Below are 20,525 nucleotides of genomic sequence, written 5' to 3'. Positions count from 1 at the left end.
CTAGGTTTGTTATCCACTGTGGATATTAATTGAAGTAATCAGACTGATGAATATAAATAGGGTCTCGTGAAAATAATTAAAGCATAGAGATAAATGGAAGGGTCTCACTTCCATAGTTGCTTTATTCCCTCAAGTACTCACACCATTTCAAAACTTAACAGGCTCTTATTCCAGCCTTTACAATTTGTGTCTTTTATGGAAAAAGATATATTTTAAATTTGTGAGATAAGGAAAGGTAAAACCTAATAAAGGTAAGTATGCTGTAGTATTAATGGGAGAGGAACTTTATCTACTATGGTCTGCAATCCAGACCAGTAACTTGTGTAAAACCTACAAACTGTCTTGTCTTTACTCAAATTTATCGTGACCTAATTACTAAGTATACTCTCTCTATTCCTAACAGACATGATGCCAAATGTTGTAATTCTTTTCTTCTTGTATATTGGACAATGTTCTTTTATGTCACAATGAAGAAATCAAGTGTATTTTCATTTCATGTTCCCACACTGGTAATTACCCTTTTATTTCAGCTGTCCTTCAGTACTTCATATGGACCTGAACCCCTATATGAGTATATGAATTGCACTATGAAGACCATTGAAACAAGGACCTTATTTTCTTTATACATCTGTAAAGTGCTGAGTACAGCCAGAGCTCTGTGAATAATAATAGCTAAATGATAAGCCTCTTTCAATCCCACATGGTAGCCCTTTGAAAAATACGGTTTTTGTTAAGGACTCTGAATGCCCTTCGCTTCAGAGTTAACTCATAATTGGAAGTTTAGAAGGCATTCCCCTGCCTCCTCTTTTTTTTTTTTTTTTGTTTAATAAGATCCATTGAGATCTGACAAAATCCTAATTACTGGAAATGATGCATAGCTTTTGAAACAGTATATGTCATTAAATTTGTTGGGAACACCATTAGATCACAAATAAATGGAGAAATCAAGAAAAGTAGAAAGAGCAGTTTTTTTCTGCTCATCAGTTCAATTTATAGGCATAGCAAGTTTTCATAAATAATGGCATATACCTTTTATTCAATGCAAATTAAGTTCATTTTTCCAAGTTTTCATTTCACAGACCTGGCAACTGCAGTTTGATGTGCTTTAGGAAAACATACATGTAATATAGATAAATTGCATTTCACTGTATAACTGAATCTCCAATGCAGATTTTAGTCTACAAGGGATAAATTTATTAGAATTAGTGCCAAAGATATAGATTTCATGCTGACTTTCATTTGCCTTAAACCCCTTACTTTACTTCGACAATAAATAGTGACTTTGCACGTAAGATGTCATTTTAAAATACTGTCAGAAGGATGTGAAAAGGTGCTATGGTAATTAAGCATCAGATCCCGCCTGAGTGCTCGAAGCAGGACCATACGCAGCAATGTGCCGCTCTGCCACTCACTTCTCTGGAGTAGCAATATGCTGCCACTGCACTTGGCAAATGGATTTCTACTGACCAACTGTTCAAACCTCCCTTCCCCACCTGGGCTTGCACTAGAGTTTCGTGCAGCTGAGATGCGGGATGCCAGGTGAGTGCTGAGGGTGCCTCACTCAAGCTGAATTTGCCATTTCTTGAACTTGTTCCCCCAGCAGCCCCTGGACAGATCGTTGTCACCACTGGCAAACCATGCAGGTCACTATTTTAAAAGCCTTGCTGTGGCTTGTGAATTTTAATGTGCCCTTAGTGTTAAACATTGGCAGGTGACGTATAAAGAACATAATGCTAATGGGGTATATTTTGGGAGGATTATTTCAGGTGCTTAAATGAGGCAGTGAGGGAGTGGGGGCCAGAGGCAGGCATTCCTCAAGCCTGTTTTGCCACCAAGGAAAATATTGGCAGATTCGCAACCTCAATCCATGGTCTGCGCGGTCAAGGATTATCTAGAAAGGACTGCAAAGCGGGCAGGTGACTTTCATGGCTTGTTCCAAAACATACTAAGGTGAAGGAAATAAAAAAAATAGTGATTTTTAGTTTCTGGAAAGCTTAAGACTGTGACAAGACTCATGTATTTGGAAGCACTGGAAGAATGTGTCAACAGTTTGAAATCTGGGATCTGACAAAGTGGCCTGTATACTCAGACAGAGGTTTCAGTGATGAAGAAACTTGCCTTTTACGGCAACAGTTTTGAATATTTAAGACTTTCTTGTAGAAGTCCTTAGCTGACTGAAGTAGTACCATGGCTCTGAAGTTGTGTCTGCAACTGAATTCCCCAGCTGGAGTTTGTCTCAAGACTTATGTGTGGAAAATTCTGCAGTACTGTGGATGGCATCACAATGGATATCACAACTGGAAACTCAGAGAATATGTTTATTACTTATAAAACTCTCTGTTCCACCAGTCCTTTAGCCTCTGAAGGATGTTAAATGGCAGACACTGCACAAATAATGAAACCTTTCACAGGACAAGGTGGGAACAGAAGGGCTATGGTGGCCTTCAGAGTAATAGAGCAACACTTTTAGTTTGATATGGTGATCTATCTTCTGTTGCAGGTCATCTTTTATTCATGCATGGTTTTACTAGCCTGAGATATGCCATCCTATTTTTCCTCTTTGAGCACTGCTGTATGTGATATCTCTTGTGCAATAGAAATTGCCTGCTGATTTAAGATTCACTCTGATTTGTGATGTTTGTAATGTAATTTTCCTCTTTACTGCATTTTTTGTTCCCATTGTTTTATTTAATATAGGCCTGTCTGAGTATGAAACTGTGCAAGACAGTTTTGCCCTGCTGTAGCTGCATGGTGTTACTGTACTTTCATCTCATCTCCCTGACTGGATCCATGTGATATTTGACCTCCTTAGGGCATCATACTCTGTTTTTAATCTTTAGGGGTCTGTCCAGCCCTGAGTTTGAAAGTATGGTTCTATTGCCATACTAACCAGAGCTCATTAGCACCTGTCAGCCTGGAGCAGGCAGCGCAGTATATATGCCAACAGCAAGGCTCAGGTGAAACATGTGGTCATTGTAATAAAGTGACCTGAGCCATGAGGGAAGGTTTTGAGCCCAGACTGCCGCTGTGCATTTGCCTTGATAGTACACATGCACTGTTTTTCCTTGTGTACAGAGCAGAAGGTTGCTAAAGTTAGGCACAAGGGAGTGTCACAGGGTAATGATTTTAAACTAAAATAAGGTAGATTTAACCTAGATATAAGGAACAAGCTTTTTACAAGGAGGGTGGGGAGGCACTGGAACAGCTTGCCCAGAGAAATTGTGGATGCTCCATCCCTGGAAGTGTTCAAGGCCAGGTTGGATGGGCCTTTGAGCAACCTGGTGCAGTGGAAGATGTCTCTACCCATAACAGGGTGGTTGGAATTAAATTATATTTAAGGTCCCTTCCAACCCAAAAAATTCTGTGATTCTATGTTTCTCTAAGAAGATAACTGACTTTTATGAGATGGTTCCAGTTGAGACATAGGCTGGTCATCGTGTTAGAAATCTTATGTGTCCCACAAGGATATGTGAGCCAAGCTCACAGGTACCTGATGAAGCAACCACTGTGGTACAAAAGTAGTTGCTGTTCTGGGGAGGACACTCATGATGCAGGGAGTTGGAAGACTTATTGCTGGAGACCCAGTCCATGCAGTGTGTAAAGCCATCAAAGGGGCATTTGATTCACAGCCTCTGGAGGCACATACTCAGGTCATCATCAGTACTTGTACATGGATCTGATTTCACACAGGTTTTTAGATTGCAGAGAGAGCACAGAGCCTCGTCCTCTGCTCACCAGCTGCATGCAAATTTTACCTTCAGAGTTGGGTAGATACCCTCTTTTCGGCTGTCTCAAGATCAACTGTGTTTCCTTGCTGGGTTTCTGGCTACCTCCTGAGTCCTATGCAGTGTTTGTGACCCCCAGCTGAAAAGCGGGAGGAAGGAGCTGCAAGGCGTTATCCAGAGATGCAGCCATAAGGATAGGATCAGCCACTGGAACAAAAAGAGTTGCAGAGAGGCTGTGCTCTCTGCTGGGAGTAATGGGGATGTATTACAATTAATGATGTGAAAGCAATAAAATGATGGGGTAAATGAGGTGGCAGTTTCTGTTTTCTATTCCCTGCTGTCTCCCTTTTCTTAAACACTTAATGACAAGGCTGACAAGGCCACTTCTCCGCCTCCTCACAAGGGAGCATGTTGTCATTTAAAAAGAACAAGACTTTGGGAGCAAGAAAACAATTTCAATTTAACTGCTGTTTTTTGAAGCTGCTGTGCGTGCAGGATGAAGTGATTAAACTTTGTGCAAGATCGGTGTTCAAGATTCGATGCTACAGCATCAAGGCCAAAGGAAGGAGAACCCATCCCTCTGCTCCGCCTGTGTGGTGTCCATGTGACACCATTTTCCCAGTGTGGAAGGAGGCTGCAAGGCAGCTTATGTCCTAGTTAGTGCCTGATCTCAGCAAAGATGTCTGTGCTGACACATGCTGAGATGTCTTGTCACACTCTCCCTGCTGGTTCCAGTGAGGTGTATTTCTAGAGTATGGAAAATGCACTGGCTCGAGAGCCCAGGAAACACTGCTGGAACATCCACTGGAGGAGGGGGGGGCGGCCAGGGAGAGGATACAAGATGGAAAAGACCAGCAGGCATGGGCTAAACTCTTGAGTAATGCTTTTTGTACATAGGCTGTGGCACTAATGCTGTAATAGTTAGCAGAGGGAGCTCTCTCACCTCCTGTATTCTCCACTCTGCATCCCCTTGTACCCATCAGTCACACCTGGCTGCACCTTGGCTGACACCTGGCAGTCAGCCAAGCATTTCACTCAGAGCAGTTCTGTTGTCTGCTTCTCCTTCTGAGTCTAAGTCACTACAGAAACATAGGGGATGGAAATGGTTGGATTCTGCTGTATCTCTTAAGTAAGAATATTACAGTCAATTTGTAATAAAGGTGTGTTTCTTCACAGTTTTGGGGATACCTTTTCTTTGTCTGGGAATAATCTAGCCACAAAAATTATCCCTCCTCCAAGTGTTTGCTGGACCACATGTTGCTCTTTATAAACGTTGAGGGGCAACAGTTTCTGTGGCTGGTGGGCGCTGCCTGTTCACAGCTGCCCAGGGACCTTCTTGGGTAAGAGTCATGAAAGCTGAGGCTGCAAACACAGAATTGGATGCTGCTTTACAGCCTGCAAGCAGTAGTTGTGCTGGGTTATGTTACCATGACCTTGTTTATAAAAATTGATAGTATGTTTGTCTTCTCTACGAAATAACGGGGCTCCTCATAGCACTATAACAGTAACCTTGAACGGGTCTTGAATACACTTATGATGACTTGCAAAGTGTTTTTTGAAAATGTTTGTTCAACATTTTGAAAGTAGACTGTCATGTACCTGTTATTTGGTCTTGCTTAAATGGCATCTTTAAGTGACCGTTTGCCAAAATAACAAACCCTACTTGAATGTTATTAGTTTATCAGCTTCATAGAAAGTTTGCAAATCTTACTGAAAATTGGACAGTCTGATTAGGCAATAATTTCATGCAATAACAAAATACATTAAAGAAACTGTCAGGAGATCTATGTTCCTGGCTGCCCTGTCAAATAGCGGATATGTTAACATGTAAGACAGTTGTGTTCCAATAGGAATTGTTTGATTGCTGATGATTTTCCTTCCAGATTATGTAACAAAACAGGTCTTTTTTTTGAAAAAAAGAACACCTGTGTGTAATTTTCAACTGAGACCTGCCTAGTTTTTTATTTCATGGGAGTTAAGGTGTTTTACTGAAGGACAGCAAAACCACCCCCTGCACTGAGATGCCCTTTCTCTTCCCACCTGTTTACTACTTGGGCCATAGTCAACTGCGCAAAGATATTTTTTATCAGTTTACTCAGTGCAGCATGAACTCAGTGACTGAAAAGTGCAATAATTTGCTTTTTATTGGGTTACAATGTGCTATCAGAAAACCACCATTATATTGTTCTTCTTAAACTAGTAAGTATTTTTGTATTTCTTTGTTTTGTGATCTTGCAGACTCAGCTCTTGGGAGTTTTACTTGCTGCTGCTTCAAATTTGCTGATTAGTGTCTCCTTGAATATACAGGTATGAAATTGTTTCTCTTTATTCAGAGTTGTTTATATTTATCAAGTAGCTTTTGTTGCAGTTTGGTTTTGATAAAGTTCAAAATACAAATTTTGTTGCATTTAATAAACAGTCTCTCTCTTCAACTGTAATTTAACAGTGCCCTGCTGTAGTTGTTGGGAGCTCTCAACCTGTTTTGTACTGTGATTCTCATACAGGAACAGAATAAGAATTCATAACTAGTGTTCCTCCTTGTAATGTGCTATAAGGAAATACCAGCTGTGACTCACTTGTAATCATTAAAAGCATTTGCTGGATTTGAACTATCTTTCAGCTTTTTAAATGCTATTTAAGAAGACCCAATAGCTCTCATTGCAATTTGACAGACATTTTAAACCGAAATTTTTTTAATCCTTTAAAGTATGTTTTTCTCCATTTAGTAACAGTATCTTCTAAATATGAATAATGAGTTTCCCTAATATACTGATTTTAAAAGGATACGCTGAACTTTTTTGTTCTCTGCCCCTTTCCCACTATGCAGTCCATTAACCTTCCTCTCTTCCCTCTAGCAGGTTGTCAGCTAAAGAACAGGTCATAATTTGCAATGTATTTCATCTAGGTTATAAACAGTCTCCACCTAAATACCATTCACACATATTACTGTGCAAAGAAGGCAGACATCTGGAGAAAGAAGGCTATAAGAGAGTTGCTGAGATCACTTTCCCGTGTTTGTTGCACATCTTTTCAATTGCACTGCATCTTCAAGACTTAATCCTACAAGAATCTGGGGGAGAAAACACAGCTCAGGATTCAGTTAAGAACTTGCTTTTCAGCAGAAACTTGCATTCTTGATTTGAATATTATTTAATATTAATTTCATTTGTATTTTTATTGGGCTTTTTTTCCCTGTGTTTACAAATATGGAACACTCAAAATCCTGGATGTTACTGTGAATAACATCCAGGTCTGTGGCTCAAGGAAGTTAAATTTCCTTGTGCTCTTTTTCTCCTCAGAGGGCTAAACTTCCTAGGATTTCATCCTCTGAATATGTTCCTCAGCATGAAGCTGCAGTAATGTGCTGCATCCTCTCAATAGGAGGAGTGACTAAGACTATGGAGTGTCACAGACATTACTGTTTGGCATATACTCTATAAAGTAGCCTACAAAGTAGAAAGGGAGTTTGAGGAAAATTGTTTACAACCTCCCCAGGGCTCTGCAGGGATACTTCTAAAATCAAATATCAAGTAATGGAGAAAAAAATCATTTTATCACCATTTATACTGCAATAAATGTAGCATTTGATTTCCAACTTTTTTTACCCATGTGCAGAGAGGCTGGAGAGGAATTTGAGAAAGGAAGCCATATTCTGCAGAACTAATGTCGTAAACATTGCGTCATTCCCAATTATGACACCTTCCTGATGGACACTGCCTGGACTCTGTTTCAGAAGATCAGTGTGATCAATGGCAAATTATTATCTTGTTATATACAGGTTCTTGCTGTACAGCCAGAGAGAAAACAATTACAACCTGTATCAATGATACCTTCTTCATGTAACAGGAAGTGTTGATGGACTATTACTTGAGTATATGTTATACCTGTTGTCACAGGTATAGCTAGTTTTCCTTCAGAAAATAATGCTTTACCTATGATCTTCTTCTAAGGTCAAACAGGAGGTTGTAGCCAAATCCTAAATTCTGTCTAATTAATTTAGAGTCCTCCCTACAGAAGATGTGATTAAGTGCTGCCTTTTTCATTTTGTAATTTTATTTCTGGCGAGGATATGTTTCATGGGCAGGAATGCCATGTTGTCTGTTCCCCTTCTTCCAGTTTGTTGCCGCAGTTCTGATTCTGCTCCATTTCCTGCCTTTGAGTGTTTCCAGATTCAGAGCACAACTGCTGGGCTTCGGCTTTGAGACAAGAACAGATGCGTGCAGTGATAGCTCAGAAGCACTAGCTAGTATTCACTTAGCATTTTTCAGGTTTATTCAGAGGCCTAATTTTTCAGCCATTTCCACCACGGCTCAGAAAGCACACATCTGAAGCAGCACTGAGTTAACACAAAGCTGTGCAATAACAAGCTGAAAACCATGCTTAAAAAGAAACCTTGACGCACCTGGAATTTGAAGTTGACAGCCCCCTTAATTATTCCACTTTTGTCAGACATAAGAACACAATGGAAGTCTTTCTATTCATGCCTGTTCCTAATAATTAATTTTTTAGAAATGCGCTCATCTTCGACTGGTTTGCCAAACTGAGCTGAAGCCCTACTACACGAGCAAGCTGTGGTGGTGTGGGATTACCCTCCTGGGGCTTGGAGAGGTGGGCAATTTTGCAGCCTACGGATTTGCCCCCATTACTCTTGTTACTCCACTGGGATGTGTATCTGTCATAGGTGAGATTTTTGCCATTTCTTGCTTGGGTACATGCTTTAATCAAACGCTTGCTTGTGACTGGGAATAAAACCGCAGGAACTGCAGAAGGAACACAAGAGGAAAATGTTAATGTTGTGGTTTGAAAAGAAATTATTCATATAATTACATGAGCTGACAGTTTAACAAAAACTGTCTACTTAACTCAGAGACTCTTCTAATATATTTCTTTTTCCACAGTTTTTTCTTTTGTGTCACTCTGTGCTCTGCTAGTTCCTGCCAGTTTGCCACCCAGTGCTGCAGCAGTGTCGCCAGCTCTGCAAGCCCCCGAAGAGGGAGGCTGGCATCCTGCTGACTGCACAGAGCTGTGGTCTGATCCTGCGTACCTACACGTTTTCTGTTACCATCACACCAAGTAGTTTCTGCTGCCTGTCCCCTGCCCATCCCCGTATCTCATGTTAGCATGGGCAAACTTGCTTGACTCTCTGCATTGTGTGACAAAAAGGGCCTACAAATTTAGTGTATTTGTGGACATTATTAAACTTGTTCATTTGTTCCTTCGTGTACAGATTAACTGGACTTCAGCAGAAGTGATACGATCTTACTCTTTTCTTAATTTGGTTTTTTTTTTGTAATTAAGATATTGAGACAACTGTGATGCTTCTTTGATAAAGTAACATAAATTTTAAAATATGTTATCATGTTGTGCTAACGCAAAGCATGGTGGAGAGGGTGATATTGTACAGAGGCTGTGAAAACAGGAATTCAGGGTGCAGCTGCATCCCTTAACTCAGTCACTTCACATCCACAGCTGAAACATCCAGGGCTGAGATATCTCAAGATATGCATATGCTGGAGCTCATTTACTTGCTCTTGGCAGGTGATAACACTTCATGGCCTGTCACTGGCTACCTGTTTTATGCTCAGAAGTGACATTGCAGTGAGTGATTCTGCATGGGAACGTAGAAAAGATGAATTATCTTACCAGTGGACTGCCTGGCTGTAGTGGAAGGAGGCAGCTAACCATGTGTGGGTGCAATTTAGTGCAGAAAGGAAACTGCAGACAATTTACTGCAACCTTTAATGTTAAACTATTGCAGAATTTCAGAGTGAGATGTAAAGCCATGTTAGTTCACCACAGTAGGAAAGATTTCTCAAAGAAAGGAATGCAGTATTACCTGAGATGGAAATGTAAATTAATATGACTTAGTGTGATTTTGGTGGCAGTAGTTATATCTTTAACAATTGTAGACATTTCCACATGTCTCTGAACATAAAAGGATATTGACCAATCTAATTTGTTGCCCAAACTGAATAAAATGCAAATATAGAAAACGAGAAAGAAGAAGTGAAAAGCAGTGAGAAGAGGAAAAATCCCACTGGTTATTAAACTGCTGCAAAGAAGAGATCACATTTAGGATTGATTTTTATCTGAACAGATTCCTTCTTCTTTATTTTCACAAAATGTGAAGAAATGTTGCATCTGATGATTCCTCCATTCTCCATTTCCCCTTACTTATAAAAAATACCAAGAAATCATTTTCCTAACTGTTACGTCTTATCAAAATTCTCATCCACTTTTTTTGACCCAAAATGCTTATCCAGTAAGATCCCAGAAAGCACTTTAATAGCTTATATTCCATTCCCATATGTCAGCTGACAGTATCCATTTCATAGCCCAAACAAATACCTGAAATTTTATTTAGTCTAGCAAATGCTCCCTTAAGGAAGGGAAAATTAAAATTATGTAGACAGCCAATAATAGTGATAACTTCCCAATAACATTTTCTACTACTTTCCTGTTTTCTGAAATTAAAGCCAGAGAACATCTCCTAATTTGAGAAGAGTTCATCATATAGGCCAATGACAAATTAACCAAGACACGTGCATCATCTACTAACAACTGGGCAAAGGATACTGTAGGCAGCAGGTCTTCCAGTTTAAAAGATCAAGAAATATTTTTCTCAATAAGTTGTGACCTCTTTTAGGTGGTGGAGGGTGGACTTTGCAGAGTCTGGTAGTTGTTTGAAGGTATTGTTGAATTTATGTCTTTCATGAGTTAATTTTTTAAATGAAGAAATTAAGTACTTGATAAAAAACTCCAAATGTATATCTGAACCCTAAGTCCAACCTTCTGAGCCGCATTTTTTTCCAAATTCGGTGTCAACACGCCCCATATGGTAAGAGCTGATTCTCACTGGCATTGGGAATGCAGTGCATATGGTTACTGAGGAGAAATGTGCTTTGCGGTATGTCCAGTCATCCAGGGGGTTCTCTGCAGATCTCCCTCTCTCTGGGTCTGCATGGAAAATTGTCTTTGCTTGGAAACCAGGGTTTTGGAGGAGTATAAGGCAGACTGGAGTATCTGCCCAGAATGGATTTGAGCTGTACCCATCATATATCTCCAGACTTCTGATGGGAAGCATCTTAAAATAGATGGAGCCAACATCTATTATGATCTGCTACCACATTTAACTGCATCCAACTGCATTTTGCACTTAACCTGGTATCAATTAAATAGTGAAAAGTTTGTGCCTCATTCTATTGAACTGGATGCTTTCAATGACTGGCTTTAAAAAGAATCCAGCACCACAGACCATGAACTGGCATGGCACCAACAGATTTTAATTTTTTTTCTTAGAATTAAGCTACAAAGGCTATATTTTTCTTCTTACACAGTGGAAGTATTTCTCTGTGTGGTTGCAATGATGCAAGCTCTACATCTGTTCAGGGTTTTAAATAGTTTGAGAAGACAGCAGTTGTTTTCTTCAAGAGGATAAATTAGTAAATTTTAATTTAAAAGTGGAGGAGTAATACATGTTTGATGTGATCATTAAGAAACTTTTTATACTTAAAAAATAAAAATCATGTTTTACATGTAGCTCGGGTAATTTTAGGCAGCAGTGGTTTTTAGCTCGTCATCTTGCTTTTGCCTGCAGAAATAGCTTGGAGGTGGAGGGATTGGGGTGGTAGAGGCCAATGGCATTCGAGATCATTTCTTTTGCAGTTTTCATCATGCTGTGGAGAGTTTCTTTACACTTAACTCACTTAGACTGACATTGCTGAGATCCCTTTGCATTTTTTATGTGCTCTTCGTAAATAGCTGTGGGACAAGAAATTGCTTTAGGCTTTGAATATTTATAACACGATAGTATTTTGGAAAGATCCTTAGACATTCCTGTAAAAGTGGATTTCACCCACTCCGTGTAATGTAACATCTTTGTGGCCCAAGAACTTGGAATTTTGAGGACTCTGTTGCTAATGATATCTGGGAAACATTCACCAAACTATTCTTTAAAATACTTTTTTTGTACTCATCTAGAAGATGCAACAAAAGAATTCTCAAAGTTTTTCCTTCTCTCTGCAGTTTTTATGTCCTATAATCCAAGTTCCAGAATTAAGCTCACCTTATTAGTCTCTCTTTTGAGCAATTCCTCTGATATTTTCAATGTTTGTGTTCTTTTTTTAATCAGGTCACATCTCCAAATGTAACTGGCAGCAACTGCATCCTCATAACTTGAGCACTGCTCCACAGATTTAGGGCAAAATCAACTGGATGAACTTAAACTGCTTGATTACATGGAAGCAGACCCTTAAGTGGGCATAAAACAGAGTAAATGCTTGGTCTCGAAGTGAAACGCTGTTGCACAAACTGGGAGAGGTGCAATAGTCTTTGAATCATGGCTGGTGCTTCTCCTTTGGTATTTCATCCAGACCACCAGTGAAATGGGGACAAAATATTCTGCTAAATGGGTTGTTTTAAATGCCTTTACCTGACTGAATCAGTTACACTTAACAAAATGAACATTTGAGGCAAATATTAAATTTGGTGTGGTTTATTTTTTTAACTGTTAGAGAAGACAGAAGTAGTACAGGCAGTCTATGCATTTATGAGGAGAACACTAATGTTTTTTAAATCATACAGAAAGCTCATCTAGGAATCAAAAAGAGGAAAAGGAAGAATATACTACTATTTGAAGCTATGATCGATTGTGAAAGAAATTATAAAGAAATTATATGGTGTAAGACTTGACAAAAAAAGAGGTAAAAAGGTCATATTCATAAATAGCCTCAGTATCAGGAAAACAGCTGGGTAGTAAAATACACCTTTTTTTAAATAGTTATGGGTAGGAAAAATAAATGATGGACACTCATTTGAATTTTTAAGGCTGGATTGGACAAATACAGAAAATATACACTATAAATCAGTGCATATTTTCTACCTCTTAACTTCTCCTATTGCATATTATCCCTTTCTTAAAGAAACAAAAAAGAAACAATCCTAACTGCAGCTTTCATGTCTAGGATGCAGAGGAGTTATTTTGTGAGCTGGATTCTCACCATTCATTGTCTGCTAGTTGCAGAACCCACACATCACAGTGCTCTTTATTTCTGTTTGTGCTGGAGAAAACGTACATATGGAGATAATTGTAAATGATCACTCTCCTAAGAGAATGAGCAGCTGACTGAGCTATGTGTAGCACCATGACAGCCTTCCCTCAAGGCACTTAATTGCACACCATGAAGAAAGTCTTTTTTTTTTTTCAATCATTTTTTCGATTTAAATTGAAATTTGCGTGCTGCAGTGAATATATGTTCATTCAATAATGTGAATATATAATCATTCAATATACAGTAAATATATATACATTCAGTAATGAATGTAAAACAGCCTAGTTTATGCTCATGTATGAAAAGATGTTGTTTCAACATAAAAATTAAGCTCCTGAACAAACTCTTTTTTCCCATTTCTCACCCAACAGTTTTTATTTATCATTATTTTGATATAGTGTCAAGTTATATTTTCCCTTTGAGTTTAATAAGCATTCAGAAAGGCTTTGTCATATAGATACAGGCATTTTACAGGACCTATTTACTTCTTGAATTATGGATATTACTATAAGCATGCAATCAAGGCATGAAACAAACTCAAGGATTACATTAGGATGTGTTGGTTCTGTAATGTTTAATCCTTAACAGATCATCTTGCAGATTTTCTGCCTGTCTCTTGATCTAGCAGGCAACCACTCTCAGTGGTAATGGGAGTTGGATCCGTGCCTACTTTTGAAAGTTTTACCTTAAAAATTAGTTAAAAAGCCAAAAATAGTTCTGATTCACCCAACAGTATACAAGTCTTCTCAGATGACCAGGAATGTAGTCTTTGCTCTGATGATTTAAAGGCTGACAATCCAGGCTTAGAACTGTGCACGTGTTGTATTCCCTAAACCAGTGGTTCAAAACTAGCAAGGCTTCAGAACAATGATAAATCACTTGTTTTGTTGCCGAGCTGTTGCCAGCTTACTCTTTGACACAGTTTTTATGTCTGCATTTCTGTATTCTATTGCTGACCAATTAAAAAAAAACCAAACCAACAGAGACTATTTTTCACTTTGACATGGATCTCAATCTCTAACTGTCTATAAGTTTGGGGGTTTTTTATTTTAAAAAAGGCAAAAAAACCCAGTTGCAAAGATATATTAATACTTTGCAGCACAGCAATTGCCCAAGTTCCTCATCTATTCACTCATAGAGTTGAACATAATGTTCAATAATTTATTTCCCACATCACTATAATGGTGAAGGAGGAGGAGAAGGAGGCACACAGTTTCTGTGACAGAGCGAGAACAAGAGGACCCTGGCATGGGAAAGGGAAAATTGGGACTGGGTGGTAGGAAGTTAGAGTTGTGCTGTGGTTATAGGGTGAAATCAAGGTGAAGGGAAAGTGGCCTAGGAGGAAAGCGTGAGGGAATAACTTCACTGGTAGTGGGTAGGAAAGGTGGGAACATGCAAAGCACCTCCCCTGTGATCTGAGGGATGGTGGGAAAGAAATGGAGAATCTGGAGAGTTTCAGCAGGGATGCATTTAGGAACTGAATTTGGGATACGGTAAGTGCTTAAATCCATATATCTGGTAGGCTTAGCTGTAGCCTCTGGATGCCCACTTACTCTCCTGCCAAGAGTTCAAGGGTCCTAGGATAAGTCAGGTTAGAAGGAACCTTGGAAAGTCCCAAACACAACCTCCTGCTCACAGCAGGATCAGCTTGGAGGCCATCCAACAGAAAGGAGATGGCAGGGAGTATGTGTTGGCTATTTAACATATTGTCTTTACCTTTTCTGGAGGAGTTAATGTCTCAAGCAGCTGAATGCACTTGAGGCTGAGTGGGAGCTCAAGGGAGTTAAGGAGGAGGAGCAGAACAGCTGGGAGGGCTATGCATTTCTTGCTGGATTCCTGGGATACGCTTTGGTGTCTGCCATTTATCCTGCCAGCCAAGGAAAGCTGCAAAGCCATCAGAATTGAAAACCAGAAAACACCAGCCTGCATACCTGCAACTCACAGGCTCCCTCCATATCCCTCCTCCCAGGCCCATCTGGTTTCTTTGCTTTAACTTGATCCATCCCTACCTCAAAAACTGAAGAATATGAAGGACTATCCGAAAGCCAAACTTGGGAGCTTAAAACCGAGAAAACTAAGAAAATGAAAGTAAATTAAAATATCTTGTTAGCCAGTGTGTTCTCTTGGCTGTGCTACCATAACTTGCTTAAAATTCAGCCCTGGAGGTAATAGCCAGAGTTTGCCAGGCTTCTGATCAGTCACATATGTCTTCTAACATCTCATCAGATCTGTGTAACCATTCTCTGCTTCTTCTCTTAGATTTACCCCCTTTGCTTTTCTTCTTCACTGGAATATATACGGAGCATTGGCAGTTTATCCACAGGGACAGTTGTCTTTTGTGTTCAGAATATCTCCTAGGTCTTACTCTCCTCACCTTGGTGTTTCACCTCCTCCCGTACTTCAGTTTTTCCTCTAATCCCAGATGGCCTAATATATGTTCTTCAAACCTCTGCTATTTTTAGACTCCTCTACATAGTAGTCTACATCATGAAGAGCATTAATTATACATACATTCTGTTGAGCTCATGTTCATTGGTGCATTACCAGCTATCCCTGGAGAAAGAGCTGGCTGCATTTGAATGCATTATTAAAGCGGATGACAGGCTGAGTGACAAGTTTCATTATCTGGCTCCATTCCTGTACCTCCTTGTGCCCACTGCCAGCCTCAGAGGTTGTGATCCCTCCAAGCTGCCGTTTGTCATCTGCAGAGTATTGAGCTCTGAAAATCTGGGCATAACTCATCTCACCCCAGATTGAATGCCAACAGTGAAATTGAACCCTACATTGCATTTGCTAGATCTCTGCTGAATGTAGAGAGCCCCGACAAGGGAGTACTCAAAAAAAAAAAATCACTAAGGTATCAGTGATTTAAGCAACAGGTCTTTGCTGTGACACTGACTGCCTAGGTGGGTGGGCTGAGGTGGGATTTGAGAAAGCTATGAAAGCAGGGTGACAGAGCAGTAATTAATTCCTACACTGTCTTGGATGATGCTACTTCTTTCCTGGTTTTTGTCCTCTCTTTTTTTCTAAAGCTAGGTAGCTCTGCTATTACCAGTGTTGCCTGGATACCACCAATGTCTTTGCTCCAGCAAAGTTGTCACTGAACCACTGAAGAAAACTGTGTCAAGCACCTTACTTTCTGTGAGGCATTTTCAGTTCAAGATTCTTTTATTGCTCTTATTAATTTGTATAGGTCTCCATCACTCTTGATACAGTTTAACTTTGTGACTTCTGCTAGATCTGATTTTCTGCTGACTGGATAACACAGACATGATGCTGAACTCCTTTTCTCTGTTTATATCTTGGTATGTACCTCTCCAGATTTATCTAGAGTACATCTAGTAGCTAATCACAAATTAAATTTTCCATCAGAACAATAGAGGTAATGATGCAAAGATAGTTGCAAAAAGGTTGAAATGTTTTTTCAAGAATAAAACAATAATTTCGTGTTGTGGGCAGGAACAGAGGTCTTGTAACAGCATCCCATGACTTAAGTTCAATGTGTGCCTTCACCATTCCTCCTGGGCAGAGACTTTCTTTGAGGTTTCTAAATGAATCCAACATTACTGATGCACCTCTTCCAAAGGACTTTCCTCATCTCTTTTACATAGGAGCTATCCAGCTTCTTTTGCTTCTTTTTTAGAGGTAGATGCTTTAATGTTGTATGCTGTAATGGAGCCACCTCTCCCAGGTGGCCAACATTTTAAGTACAAACTCCTTCTTTCCTCTCTAGCACATGTCCACATTGGGTTGCTTATCAGAAATCCTGGCCCTACACTGCTGCTGCTCGCCTGCGCGCTACTTCCCATCCTAAACGGGCAGGGCTAGGAGCTGGCAGAGGACAGATGCAAGAGCTGAACAAGGGACAGAGTTTACCAGGAAATGGGACATCATTTCTAGAGCTCACTTCTGATTTTCTCCTTCCTCAGTACAAGTCCCTCTGGAAGAGCATGGGCAGTGCTCCCATACGGTACATATGTGGGGCTTTCTACCTATTTGTTAGCAGACATCATGACCACTCTGTTAGTTCATATTCAATGCTATGCTTTTGCAGTGGCTTTCTTCCTCTCAATTGTACTGCAGTTACTTTACTTATAAGCCTCTAAAGAAGCAGAATTTTATTGTTCCATGATGCAGTGTGCCCTGAGCAAGTCCATATAGTGAGTTGGTAGCAGAAAGGGGAGTGAAACAGTAAGGCTGATTGGTGCCTTTTCCTGGTGTTTCCACGTATGACTGAATCAGAGCAATTTAAGCAGTGTCTGCTTGGGAGATGGAAAGTGTATTGCATCTTTTCAACCACGTAAGAGCCTGCTGGATATATCTGAAATATTACAAAAACTGAGCATTTGTTGGTTGTAGGAATGGACTCCTGGTTGTTTATATCATGATATGGTGCAACAACAATAGTTATGAGATATATTTAAACTTGGCCCAAGGCAGCTTTTTGCTATAGCACTTGATATTATAACATATATATATATATATATACACATATATAAAAGGTCTTTATATTTTTATTCCAGGTAGTGCATTTATTTCTGTCTTTTTCCTAAAGAAGACCATGAAGACTGCTGATATACTGGGTAAGTAAGCATTTGCTAATATGGACATGTGTGCTGCCATATGCTTAGCAAGCTGTAACTCTCACATAGCCCCCCACCTTCACACTCCCACTTTCCCAAGCAAGTGTTTCAAGGCAGATACTTTCACAACTGGGAAGAAGTGATAAAAAGAGAGAGAATCTTCAGTGCATGAGGATAAGACTGCATTCCCAAATCCTCTGCTCTTCCAACCACAATTCATTCCTTATGTGTCCTTACTGCTCAAATTTATTTTCATTTTCTATTTTTGCCTCTGAGGTTGTCTTTAGTATTATCTTTATGAGTACAACACAGTTTTAATAAAAATGGGGAAGTTATTGAGTTTCTCATTCAAATATAAGATTTTTTTTTCTTACTGCATAGACTTCGCACAAAAATTCAAGCTCAATTAAAAGTGATAACTTCCATTTAGGTATTAATTTTATCACTTCAAAGAACAAATAATCATGTTGCCAAGTGTTTTGTTGAGAAATGTGGTCTTCACTCTAAAAGCGTGCCAACTTTTTGTCTGTGTCCCAGATTTTTTTGCATATCAAAACTGCCCACCTTGAACACAGCAATACTGAGAGACAAGCACATTTCAGGGTTTGGGCTTTACACCAAGCCATCTCAGCCGGGACAGCACACCTGATGCAGGGCACCTGATATTTCTGTGCTCTCCTAACATCTCTAGGCCTGATTGTCCAAACTATAGTGAGGACAGCTGTTCTCATGAATGTTTCAGAGAGATCTGTTCAGTATCATTCCAGGAATACTATATACTATTTGTTTAGGTTTGGAATCCAAGTTTGCCAGCTCAGCTGCTACATTCAAAACTCCCCCTCCCTTCACTGATCATGTTTCCCTTATGGCCTTATACACTGTGTGTTGCTTTAACTAGTGTTCAGCACTGATTTATTTTATTTCTGTGAGTTTGACTTTTCAAGAAGGATTTAACAATGTTGCTACATTCCATACGAATGAGCTGTATGATGGGAAATATGGTGATGGTTTTGCAAGCACATAAATATAGAACAGTTCTGCTTTTCCAAAGGAACTGTGTGAGATAACAGTGCCAGCAAAGCCCTCCGGATGTGCTTTGTTTTGTATTCCTGAGCCTTGTATTCCACACCAATTTATAGGTTTGCCAAGAATTTTAAGGATTACTTGAAGAAAAATTGATTAGCTAATATCTTCCTTAATCCAATACAGTTTATGAGCTCAGGATCGGCTCACTTATATCTCGATACTTCAGTGAACATCTGTGTTTGTCAGCTGGATGTCCACAAGGCAAAACTTCCAGATTTTTATTAAAAGTACAGTATTGCAAGTTCGACCTTGAAAAGGGGCCCTGGCAACCTAGTGGCTGAATAGTCTTTGGAAATCAAGCTTTTATAAAACAGTTCATAGGCCTGCAAATACAACAGGGAGTGGCCAAAATGTTGGCCTCACAACAGCTTCACATAAGCATTGGACTGGAACATATGTGTTGCATCTAATATTTCCAGGGCAGGTTGATATCTGGTGCGGATCTCAGTGGCCACACTGACTTTGGGAGAGTTACATATGTTTACGCTGGTTAATGATCTAGCTGACTACACCAGTAAGCAATTTGTCCTTTCAGTTTAGGCTAAGTTTATGTCATGTGCTTTGTGCCTGTGAGAAATACAAAGAATTGATTCTGCTTTGTCATACCCTTGATTTTAGAGTTGAGAATATTTGAAAATGCTTTGTTGAGTTGGAACCCAAAATTACACGGCTTTACTGACAACTTTTTTCACATTTCCAAAACTCTCTGAGTCTTTAATAAAAATTAGACTAGATAAGACCACAAATGCAAGACAATCCAATTACCTAAGCACAGATCTGCTTTAATGGACTTAAATGTTTTTCTAGAAACCATTTCCAAATCATCTGTAGAGCAAAGATGACCATGATTGCCAAATACTGTATTACCAAAATAATGTATCCTTTTCTTTAAAGGTGGAACACTGACAGTAACAGGGACATACTTGTTGGTGACATTTGCTCCAAATGTACCTCAAGAGCTCACAGCAAGACAAGTACAGAATTACTTAGTGAGCTGGCCTTTTTTGGTATATTCAGTGAGTATCTGATTCTTACTACTCCCTAATTCAGAAAAACTGGTATTATGGGGCCTTTAACAGCATTATGAATTAGTGGTAGAAAAACTGCTTGTGGCGATAAATTGTGTGATTTTCATAGGAGAGAAAGTCCCTGGGTCATCATCCTTGTCCCCTGCAGCACCAGAAGGTGTCTTTTGAGCTACATGCCAGGGGAAGGTCATAGTCATGCAGGATTAACAAAAATGGAAAGATTTGGGGGTTTGGGGATATTGAGGGAAAACCTAAATATCGGTACTGCTTATATTTCCTATGTATGTGTTCATGCCACTCTGTCTGCATGTACAGCTAAGTTACAGGGCTTGTCTGGAATGTGATGGAATTGTGCTTTTAAAAAAAGGCTATGCAGACTGTTGGTCCTGCTTTTTCCATTCTTATCACTCTGGTTTATCCCCATGTTGTTAAGCCTGGCTGAAAGGAGCTTTGTATGGAGTTGAGATGTGAAGGGGTGGCCTGCTTTAACCTGAGTTAGAATTCAAATACAAAAATACCATTTTGATTAAGTATCTGTGTACAAACTTCAAATGCCATATGTCTTCTTTGATGTATTTAATTAGCATCAGAAACAAGACCAGAGAGTGTAGGAGGAATTTCTGTCTCTCTTTTCCTCTGGAAAGTTGAAAATGTTTTCCTCCAGCTGAATGTAAAAGATGCAATATAGGAGCTTCAGAACCATTTACTTTTTTTCCCAGTAAAGTGACTCACTTGAATTAGATTCTTAGTGCCCAGGCTTTTCTTGGTAGGATGCTCAGCTAGAAAGCCACTGAGTAGACAGTTTGAGGACCTTAATCTTTTAGCCAACCTCCAGACTTTACATACATCTAGATATCCATGAGACTACTGATTAAGCGCAAATTACATGCTACCATAAAAAAAATGTTGATCCTCTCTTTCAGTTTGTTGTGCATTTTAAACTCTCTTTCAGTTTTTTGTGCATTTTAAAGATCCTGAAAGATGATGATACAGCTCAATGGAAGAAATTAATGTTCATGTATAAATCACAACATGCACTTTCAATCAGGCAGT

The 20,525-nt window shown here is 39.5% G+C and overlaps 1 protein-coding gene across 2 annotated transcripts in view; it reads left to right on the top strand.

The window, feature by feature from the left end:
- The window catches only part of NIPAL2 (NIPA like domain containing 2), a 49,439-nt gene that overhangs the window by 12,258 nt on the left and 16,656 nt on the right, over nt 1-20,525 (top strand). For both annotated transcript variants that reach the window (XM_017806344.1, XM_017806343.1), the window contains exons 2-5: nt 5,964-6,032; nt 8,235-8,406; nt 17,299-17,358; nt 19,339-19,460. In XM_017806344.1, the coding sequence (XP_017661833.1) occupies nt 5,964-6,032; nt 8,235-8,406; nt 17,299-17,358; nt 19,339-19,460 (423 nt within the window). The remainder of the gene's footprint in view (nt 1-5,963; nt 6,033-8,234; nt 8,407-17,298; nt 17,359-19,338; nt 19,461-20,525) is intronic.

The sequence above is a fragment of the Lepidothrix coronata genome, unplaced genomic scaffold, assembly GCF_001604755.1.
Source record: "Lepidothrix coronata isolate B3197 unplaced genomic scaffold, Lepidothrix_coronata-1.0 Scaffold15, whole genome shotgun sequence".
In the NCBI taxonomy this organism is placed as follows: domain Eukaryota; kingdom Metazoa; phylum Chordata; class Aves; order Passeriformes; family Pipridae; genus Lepidothrix; species Lepidothrix coronata.
Note: the sequence above shows the minus strand (reverse complement) of the source record. Positions and strands in the feature narration are given on the sequence as shown.